The sequence below is a fragment of the Diabrotica virgifera genome, chromosome 8 (assembly GCF_917563875.1).
Source record: "Diabrotica virgifera virgifera chromosome 8, PGI_DIABVI_V3a".
NCBI classification, from domain to species: domain Eukaryota; kingdom Metazoa; phylum Arthropoda; class Insecta; order Coleoptera; family Chrysomelidae; genus Diabrotica; species Diabrotica virgifera.
This window is the reverse complement of record NC_065450.1, coordinates 23840152-23851482: the sequence shown is the minus strand read 5'-3', so window position 1 is coordinate 23851482 and position 11331 is coordinate 23840152. Positions and strand designations below refer to the sequence as shown.

General features: G+C 32.6%; 1 protein-coding gene across 1 annotated transcript in view; it reads left to right on the top strand.

Moving 5' to 3' along the window:
• The first annotated feature begins 1548 nt into the window (after positions 1 to 1548).
• The window catches only part of LOC126890058 (unconventional myosin-Va), a 223822-nt gene continuing 214039 nt past the window's right edge, over positions 1549 to 11331 (top strand). Inside the window, exon 1 of the mRNA XM_050658884.1 lies at positions 1549 to 1801. Within this exon, the coding sequence (XP_050514841.1) occupies positions 1775 to 1801 (27 nt within the window). The 5' untranslated portion in view covers positions 1549 to 1774. The remainder of the gene's footprint in view (positions 1802 to 11331) is intronic.

Sequence of the window (11331 nt, the reverse complement as noted above, 5' to 3'; positions counted from 1 at the left end):
CTCGAGAACTAAAAGAAACAGAATCATGAAAATTGGAATGAAGGGATTTTGAAGAGTGGTCTCTTTAATGAAAATATTTTCATCGATTTGCTACTTCCGGTTATACCGGAAGTGGCTTATAATTTCGTTTTTTTAAATGGAACATCCTATATATTTTTACATTTTTGGATTCTCCTGGATGTCTTCTTTCTTAAAATATGAGGTTTGGTAATGTTATACAGGGTAGTTTAAGAGATAATTACGTTTCTTTTCTTAATTTCCTAGCAATATTCACGCCCTGTAGAATTGTAGTAGTTTGACATCAAAAACTCTATTTATGTTCAAATGATTTTTAATATAGTCTACTATTGTTAAAAACTGTTAGTATAGATAATGTTGAATTGTACTATACAGGGTTGGTCGAAACTCGGAAAGAGTATTTTCTGAGTTTTCTTAAATGGAACACCCTATATTTTATTATTGGAATGAAATGATATTTTATGCTACTTTTTTATTTCTTAAGCATTCCCTATACCCAACTGCTTTAATTTGTGAGTTATTGGTGATTCAATCCAAACATTAATTTCAACAAAAAATACGTGAAATTTTATTAGGTTGGCCGTGAAAATATTCAATCACAAATAATTTTTCGGAAATAAATACATATTAATCTAGACTGATCTTTAAAATTGCCAATAATGGTTGAGCTATCAAGATACCTACGTAGTTAACATTCTTGGCGCGATTAACAATTAAGCACAAATTAAAGCATTTAGGTATAGGGAATGCTTAAAAAATAAAAAAGTACCATAAAATGTCTTTTCTTTGCAATACTAAAATACAGGATGTTCCATTTAAGAAAATTCAGAAAATCTTTATTCCCAGTTTCGACCAACCCTGTATACTAAAATTTAACATTTAGCTATACTAATAATTTTTAAAAATAGTAGACTATATTAAAAATCATTCTAACATAAATAGAGTTTTTGATATTCAACTACTACAATTCTACAGGGTATGAAAGTTGCTACGAAATTAAGAAAAAAACGTAATTAGCTTTTAAACTACCCTGTATAACATTACAAAATGGCATATTTTAAGAAAGAAGACATCGAGTAGAATCTAAAAATGTAAAAATATACAGGGTGTCCCATTTAAAAAAACGAAATTTTAAGCAACTTCCGGTATAACCGAAAGTGGCAAATTGATGAAAATATTTTCATTAAATAGATCACCCTTCAAAACCCCTTCATTCAAATTTTCATGATTCTGTTGCCTTTAGTTCTCTAAATATTTCTAATAGGCCAGTTATCTGCCTCACCCTATATATAAAATTAGCATTCTTGCAGAACAATAGGGCCAATTCTTCTAAAATTTTCGGTCACTTTCTCTCTTTGCATAATTTACATCAATATTCTCACAAACATATTCGCCGATGTATCGAGGAAATACATTTTTGGTAAGAATTGTAGTGTGGCCATGACCCCGTGACCTAAACAAATCATTGCCTTCCTCAAGTAGGCGACTTTTACTAGCCAGCATACGGCGACACTGTAGCGCAGGATCTGGTTCTCTTTGATCAATATTCACCATAAGCATGGTGCGCCGTGGACGTGGATTTACTCCTGCTATTAGCAGGCATTTGCGCTCGCAAAACACATCCAACTGATAAGATAAGAATATTTACGGACAGGTATTTACCGTGGGTACCTGTCATTACTTACTTCCAGTGAATTTTCGGTGAATTCGGTGTATGCAGTGCCGCTAGTGAAAGTTATATAAGGATTTGTGCAGGATGACGGCCGTGGAGCTGTATACAAAAGTAAGCGACTTCGTTTTTTGTTCTCTTCATTGTAGTTTTTAATCGAAAACCAGTTTTTCATTGGCAATATTGTGGATTTGTTGTTGTGGCATTTCGTTTATCTATTGTTATCCGACACTTAGTCACGTTGATATCTTTTAAAATGTTTATTCAAGTATGGCACGAAAATGATACATTTTTATAAATAATAACTAAGTTGACACAAAAATAGAAATAATTTGGTTAATTGTTTGCATTTTTAAGGAGACTGTCACTAGGCGAAAAGTAAAATATTCGTGTATTTAAATAATGAAGTTGTAGGTAATCGTGATGTAATCGATTTCATGCCTAAAGTGTAATTTCAGTGTAATCCAATTTAACACAGTTAATGCCAGAAAAGAAATGCGAATAAAAAATAATATAACCCTAATTAATAGATACATAAATAGGGCTTGTCATGGTACCTAATAAAAATCAGTATGCTGGTATCTTTACCATTAGGTACTTTTAATAATAATCATTTCTTTATATCACTGTCGTCTTGTTTTGTTGCTAATTTAATTCATATTCTGGTCAGATAATCTTCTCCTTCTTTTATCTACATTGATTCTTGGACAAAGAATTTCCCATGAGTTCTCCAGTATTTTCTGTTTTGTGTTACTTGGTGCCAGTTTCTACTCACTTTTGCTTTGATATCTTCCTCTACTACGATTATGCTACCGTGGTTTCCAATCTATCTTGTATCACTTTTCTTGTTTTGTCGTGCCACGTGGTCTGGCCAGTCTATTTCATTTTCGGAATTCATTCAATTACCTATATTGAATTTACGGGATCAGATTACGGGCAATTACGGGATCAAATAGCAAAATAATTCAATATAATATTATTATTTACAAAAGTCAAAGTTTTCAACCTAATAAAAATATTTTTAAAAGATATTTAATTAAAAACGTATTGGACCATTTTCTTGGTAACACCTCAATAGCTTCTAAAAATTGCAAGCCAGATGGATGCTGAAGCGAAGAAGACAAGAGGGAATTCTAAAACTTGCAATTCACGTGGTAAATTCCAACAGAATTTACCACCTGAATTGCAAGTTTGTTCAGCTGAAAATTGAACTGCGTGGTAAATTCCAACGGAAAATTGACCTATGATACTCAAAGGAGTAATACTAAGCCCTCAACCTTCTTATCGACGAGCAACCAGCCCTCTTATCGACGAGTTCACCACTTAGTGGTTCTTCAGTGAATGCAAAGGTTGCTATCTCTGTCCTAAGTTGAAATTTTCGACTCTATTAGTCCCCGCATTGCAACTGAAGTGATGGCATGCTAGAATAAAAGTTAAAGTTTTCAACCTAATAAAAATATTTTAAAATATTTTTAAAAGATATTTAATTGAAAACTTATTGGACCATTTTCTTGGTAACACCTCCATGCTTCTGCTTCGCATTGAAACTGAATAAAAATGGTTTACATTTTATTTTATATTGTATATTACTATGTTACTTATATTATTATTATATCATATTTTTTTTATATTATATTTTCATAGATTCATAGATTTTACAAAAGCTTTTGACCAGGGCCGTCTTAACCCGGGGGTGCAAGGGGTGCGAGGCACCCGGGCGCCAAGTCCAAGGGGCGCAAGCTGAAAACTTGTTAGGCTCAAACTTGCGCTTTTTGTCCTTAAAAAAACTACAAATAACAAAAACATACAAGTGCACTTTCGATATTTTTTACAAAGGCTATTAATGCTTACTACACCTACGATATGGAAATGAAATATGAAACCCATTTAGATTATTCCGACAATAATTTCAAAAAGGTGACGCGTACACTATTTTGACCAATATTGAATGTCGAGTGACAATGAATCACCGTCTTGTAAGATTTGAAATGTTGAGGGAACATAATTATAATTTTTCTTTCATGGAAAGTATATTGTTTTGGAGAAACTCCGAAGAAAACCTAAAAAACAACACAATGTTTAAATTTACAAAAAAAACTAGCGCTTGGAAGTAGATCTGATATAGATGGTGAAAATCTATTCCGTGAGTTAGAATAATTGTTACCAATATTTTAACTCATTATTTACTTTCCGTTTTCCCAAATATTTCTACATTCTAAGAATATATTTAACAATTCCAGATAAATAGCTGAAGGAGAAAGATTTTTTCTAAACTTAAATTGATCAAAAATAATTGGCTTTAATAAGTACCTATAAAAAAGCAAGTAAAAATAGATATCACCGAAGCAATAAAAACTTTTGCCAACTTAAAAGCTAGAAAAGTAGACTTAGAATAATTGTTACCAATATTTTAACTCATTATTTACTTTCCGTTTTCCCAAATATTTCTACATTCTAAGAATATATTTAACAATTCCAGATAAATAGCTGAAGGAGAAAGATTTTTTCTAAACTTAAATTGATCAAAAATAATTGGCTTTAATAAGTACCTATAAAAAAGCAAGTAAAAATAGATATCACCGAAGCAATAAAAACTTTTGCCAACTTAAAAGCTAGAAAAGTAGACTTTGGTATACTTTGAAAAAATATGGTATAGTTTATAAGATTGATCTTTTTTGAATACTGAAACGCTGAAACCATGTTTTTTAATATACAAGGTGGGGCAAAGAAAACAGTCCACCTCGATATTTGGCAGTAGTTATTAGATTTTAAGGAAATGCAGAAACATTTCGATTTTTATTTTTATATTACAATTTTTTGGCATATACTTCATACTGGTGACTTCATCCATCTGAGCGTGATGACGTAATCGATCATTTGTTTTAAATGGGAATAGAGGTTGTGCGTAGCTCATTTGAAAGAGTGTTCAATTCCCTATTCAGTAATATAAACATTAATATCATTATTTATACAGGGTGGCCAAAAAAATAATTTTTGAATTAAATTAATTGACGCAAAAAGAAGAATATATGGAATTTATTTAACTCAAAATACATGTCATACACTTATACTGCTGTCAAAAAAATGTTTATTTCACAAAGAAACATTACTTTTCGCTTAAATGAAATCACAAACAGCTTCCCACATACCTTTTGGCAGTTTAAACATTTAATTTATGCAAAAAGCAACGTTTATTTTGCCAAATAAACATGATTTTCTATTTTCTGACAGCAATAGAATGTATTTTAAGTTAAATAAATTACATACATTCTTCTTTTTCTGCCAATTAATTTAATTCAAAAATTATTTTTTTGTCCAACCCTGTATAAATAAAGATATTAATGTTTATATTGCTGAATAGAGAATTGAACATCCTTTCAAATGAGCTACCACACATGACCCCTATTCCGATTTAAAAAATCATCGATTACGTCATCACGCCGAGATGGATGACGTCACTAGTATGAAATGTATATCAAACAATTGTAATTTAAAAATAGAAATTGACCTATTTCGGCATTTCCTTAAAATCTAATAACTACTGTCAAATATCGAGGTGGACTGTTTTATTTGGCCCACCCTGTATAAATAAAGAAAGCAAACATAATTAGTTTTAATTTTAGCGTACCTATAACCTATAATATAACTTTCTGACAAAAGGGGGCGCAAAGATGAGTCTTGCACCCCGGCGCCGCGTATGGTTAAGACGGCCCTGCTTTTGACAGAGTTCAACATGAAAAGCTTTTAAGTATTCTTAAGACCAAAAAAATCAAGTTCCTAAAATGTTATGTGTATCCTGTATTACTATATGGATGTGAAACCTGGATCATGAAGGTTAACATGATGAACAAATTAGAAGCCTTTGAGATGTGGTCGTATCGTAGAATGCTCAGAATATCTTGGGTTCAACGCATTTCAAACAGAGAAGTCTTAAACAGAGTAGGTCAAGGCGAAGGTGACTTAATGAAGATGATAAAAACGCTGGACGGAAGGGCCGCCCGAGAACTTTATCGTACCGATCTATTATCGTTATGGTACTAGATACTGGCATTCTATAAAAATAACAAAGTTACTCGTTATTTTGATATTTTAGAAACACCTTCTGTACTTGAAAGTATTTTATGGTTCTACGCATCATTAATTCCTGCATTTGAGAAAATGTTCGATGCCATATATCGGGGACACACTATAGATGTATAGATTATTGCATAAATCAATAGAATATTATAGTCATACTTTCATTTCAAATTAGTTCATTTTTCTGAGAAAATAATAGTTTACAATATTTGCATTTCATTCTATTTCGATTACGCCAGTCAATGCGCGAGATTAAGAACAAGATATTATCTCCGAATTCTATCCTACTGCATGGATTTTAATGAAATTTTGGGAGTAGCCCAATCTCCTAATTCAAATTCTCTCCTATAATATACTATGGCGCTTTTATCATGGGGGAGGTTCCCACCATTTCTCAGGGGTGAAATATTTTTATTTTCGAATTACATGGAGAAAAAGGAAGATTTTTAAGAAAATTTAAAAATTCATTCTATAATTTGATCACATTTTTTACAAAAACCATTAATTTTAAACCCGTTCAACTTTTTGAAAGTAGAAATAAGACTATATTAAAAGGTATTGCAACAGAAAAACAATGCATTTAAATTATGGTGGATGGGGAGTTAAATGTATATACTTTTCATTTTTCCTTAAAGTACATTAGTCATATATTTTTTTGCACCATATCTCGCTTAGTTTGTATGTAACCGACATTTAACAGTACTCATTTTAAAGGCCTTTTCAAACACTACAAAAGGTGTTGGTAGCATTATACACCTAAAACCTACCGTTCCTCTGTTATTTCAAGTTGAATACACCAATTTGAGCATGCACCAAAAAACAAACTATTTTCACCTACCATATCTCATTTTGTATTATAAATAGAACATTTACGAAGGAACGAATCTCTTTATTATTTATAATCTAAAAAATGTTTTATATAGTGTTTTTAGTTCGATGCATAGTTTTTAAGGTATTCACAAAAAATCAGTCCGAAAAGTTGTCATTTTTCAATGAAAATTGCCAATTTTCAACTACGCATAACTCAAAAAGTATTGAGTTCTCAAAAAAAAGTATAGACCAGTTTTTGCTTATAAATAGGTTCTTTAGCCACTTCCGTGCTTATTTTGACCAACAAATTTTACACCCCCTTGAAGAAGTGGGAACCGCCCCAAGATAAAAGCGCCATAGTATATAGGGTAGATTTTGTTTCTTGAGCTATTCCCTACTTACTGTGAAAATATCAAGTACATCGATGTAGTAGGATGGAAATTGGAGCCAAATACCCTCATTGACTGCCCTACAATATTGCTCTGCTATGATCGCGTGACAGAGGACACACATAAGATTATAGGAAAATTTCTATTTACCGTAACTTTTCGAGTTTTTGAGCTACAGCAATGAATTTTATGTCATTGGAAAGGTAATTCTGCATTCTTTCAAAATATGTAAAAATATACAGGACGTATCTAAAAAAATTAAGATTTTTTATTCATTTCCGGTTCAAACGGAAGCCGTTTTTAGTAGAATTTATTGTGATAATAGATAATAAAGTAACATATATGTCTGCAAAATTTCAAATTTTAGTTTCTATTAACAAGGAAGTTACGGGCACTCGAATATTTTTTTATAAAAAATTCATAACTCCCCTCCTATGGGGAGTTAAGAAATCTGACTAATGTCATTCAATTTACTGATAGGATATCAAAAATATATCAAAAAATAAAAAAATTCCTTGGAGCCATTTTTGAGAAAATCTAGTTCAAATTTATGTCAAATTTTGACTCCTTAAATATAAGCAATCCATAACTTTTTGGAAAAACGATAACATCCTTCTTATAGCCCCATCTTTAGGCTATATAACGACTTTTTCAAATTAAACTTATCTTAAATAAGTTTTTAGATAGGTAGGGAAATGTGTCGGCTGGGCGGTCGGTCATGTTGGCCGCCATTTTGAATTTGGAAATGTCAAATTCCGTATTTTTATTTACCTATCGATGAGCTTACTTTGAGTTGAATTTCATTCATTTCGGTCAAAATTTGCAAAAATGGGCCCTAAATAACCCCCCTATTTCGGCCCCCCTTTGAGAGGTTTTTTTTAAAAGCTTAGCTTCTCGACAAAATTCTCTTAAACTTACTCGTACCAAATTTCATCAAAATCGGTCCGGTAGTTTTTGCTGGATGGTGGCGACATACGTACGTACGTACATACGTACGTACAGACGTACGTACGTACGTACGTACATACTTCCGACATGTTTTTTTTATTTGCTTTTTAGACTCAGGGGGACTCAAAACGTCGAAAAAAAGTGAAATCTGAAAAAAAATTTTTTGCACGATCCTATAACTTTATCTATTATACTATACTACGTATATAGTACGATAAAGTAAAAAGAGAAAACTTGAATATCTGGGGCATATCATGAGAGGTAGCAGATACAAGATGCTGCAGTTAATACTCAATGGAAAGATCGACGGAAAAATATTCATGGCTCCGAAACCTTCGTCAATGGACTGGCTTGTCAGCAGATCAATTGTTACATGCCGCACAAGATCGAGAACGATATCGGCAAATTGTTATGGAAGCTACCCACGCCTAAAAATTTGGGCACGGTACTTAAAGAAGAAGAAGAAGAAGACCAAAAACATAGATAGTAGAGATCTACAAATTATATCGAATCTGTATCAAAATCAGAAAGCAAGAGTAAGAGTCGAAGGAGAACTGACAGAGGAAGTAAGTATAATTAGAGGAGTTCGACAAGGGTGCATACTTTCACCACTCTTATTCAACGTCTAGAGTGAAGTGATATTTCAAGAAGCTTTATTGGATATTGTGGAAGGTATTTTGGTCAACGGAAATAGCATTAATAATATTAGATATGCGGACGATACGGTCATATTTGCAAGTGACATGGAAGATCTACAGTACATAATACAACATGTATACAATGCATGTGAAAGGTACGGACTGCAAATGAATCCCAAGAAAACGAAGTCAATGATATTCTCAAAAAAAAAAAAAACACAAAATGTAGATAACCTGATCATCAATAATACAACGATCGAAAGAGTAAGAACATATAAATATTTAGGAACGTGGCTAACCGAAGATGGAGATCAAACAAAATAAATCAGATCTAGAATAAAAATGGCAAGAAACACGTTCATAAAATTGAAGAACTTACTTTGCAACCGTAACCTTAATCTAGAGATATGCACAAGAATGCTACGTTGTGACGTTTTTTCTACTTTACTATATGGCATGGAAGCTAGGACAATAAAACAGTCTGAAATCAAAAAATTAAACTCCTTTGAGATGTGGTGCTACAGGAGAATCCACAGAATATCGTGGACTGAAAAAGTAACTAATATAGAGGTGTTACAAAGAATGAAGAAAGAATGTGAAGTCATAAAAACTGTTAAAATTAGAAAGATTCAATATCTGGGTCATATAATGAGGGGCGAGAAGTACGTATTACTTAGGTTAATTATGCAAGGGAAGATACAAGGGAAGAGAAACCCAGGACGACGCAAGATATCCTGGGTAAGAAATTTGAGAGAGTGGTTCGTTTGCAGCTCATTAGAATTATTCAGAAGTGCGGCCAATAAAATTAAAATAGCGATGATGATTTCCAACCTCCGATAGGGGAAGGAACCTGAAGAAGATATTATATTACCTACTATGTTACTCCTTTGAGTAACATATGTCCATTTTCCGTTGGAATTTACCACGCTGAAGAGACGGGGTCGTGAATTGCAAGTTTTCGAATTCCCTCTTGTCTTCTTCGCTTCAGCATCCATCTGGCTTGTAATTTTTAGAAGCCATGGAGGTGTTACCAGGAAAATTGGCCAGTAAGTTTTCAATTAAATATCTTTTAAAAATATTTTTATTAGGTTGAAAACTTTGACTTTTAGCAAATGCCGCTACGCACCTACTTTCATCACGTCAGTTGCAATGCGGGAACTAATAGCGTCGACAAGAGGGAGAACGAAAATTTCAACTTGGGACAGAGATAGCAACCTAATACCAACTATTGCAACTGAATAAAAGTGGTATACATATTTATGTTATATTAGTATTACTCCTATGAGTAACATAGGTCCATTTCACGTTGGAATTTACCACGCTGAACAGATCGGGTCGTGTATTGCAAGTTTTAGAATTCCCTCTTGTCTTCTTCGCTCCATCTGGCTTGTTATTTTTAGAAGCCATGGAGGTGTTACCAGGAAAATTGTTGAATAAGTTTTCAATTAAATATCTTTTAAAAATATATTTAAATATTTTTATTACCCAGGTTGAAAATTTGTCTTTTATTTAGCAGATGCCGCTATGCATCTACTACCATCACGTCAGTTCCAATGCGGGGACTAATAGCGTCGAAAATTTCAACTTAGGACAGATATAGCAACTTATGCATTATCTGAAGAACCACTAAAAAGTGGTGAAATCGTCGATAAGAGTGCTGCTGGTTGCGCTCTCTGAACTAAGTAAAATTTACGACAGTTTTGGCTTCGCATTGCAACTGAATAAAAATGAAATGGTATACGTTTTTATTAAATAATTGGTATAAGTTAAAATTTTTAACTTATTTACGTTAATAAAATAGTTTAAACCGAAAAGATTAAATTCTATTTAATTCAAAAGTGTATAGTTTAATATCCAAAATATGTCTTTGTTTTTATGTAAAGCTTGAAAATCTTATTTGTAAATTATTAGCTGATAACTATGTAAGTGTCACTCTCTTCATTCCATAGGTCATAACTGGTACTAACTAGTTAACTAACATAACTTGGTAACCTATTGAATCCCTTTCTTTAGATTTATTGTTTTTTTTTCAACACAACATTCAGTTTGATTCACTTTCGATCTCACTTCGATCTAAGTAAATTGTGATATTTTGATTTGTCGTCATTTCAATTTAAATCACTTTTAAACCGGTTTTCGAAAATTTTTTCATTATGCTCATTTATAGTCGAAGCAAGAAAGCACTGAACCTCCGAATAAAAAACGACAAGACGGATTTTAATAATTCTTTTTGCATTCGATTCGTGAATGCGCCAGGAAACTTTGTGACCCCGAGCCATGATGTAATATTGAAAAACTGCATACAAAAAGTGCATTCTTAAAGTGCATCTCAAACAGACAATAAAAAAATTCATAACTCGTCAATTATGGGTGAAAATGAGTTAATTTTGTTACTCTGAGATTTTTGGGGTCGCTGAAAACGAATATGACGTCATAAGTGATCTCCGGAGTACCTGATGCCCAGGGTACCTACTGTTTACCTTGTCATTAAAATTCATTAAAAAATTAGTCAAAAATCATTACTCGGGGGGTTTTTAGGGTCACTAACGATGAATATGACGTCGGAAGTGATCTACGGAGTACCTGGTGCACAGGATACCTACTGTTTAGCTCATCTTGTGGAGTTTTCGGCAAAAATTTATTAAAAGTGATCCGACATCGGAAGTGATCTCAGGAATACCTGGTGCCCAGAATACCTACTGTTTACCTCGTGTTCGGGAGTTTTCGGCAAATTCATTAAAAAATTAGTCAAAAATCATTATTCCGAGGGTTTTTAAGGTCG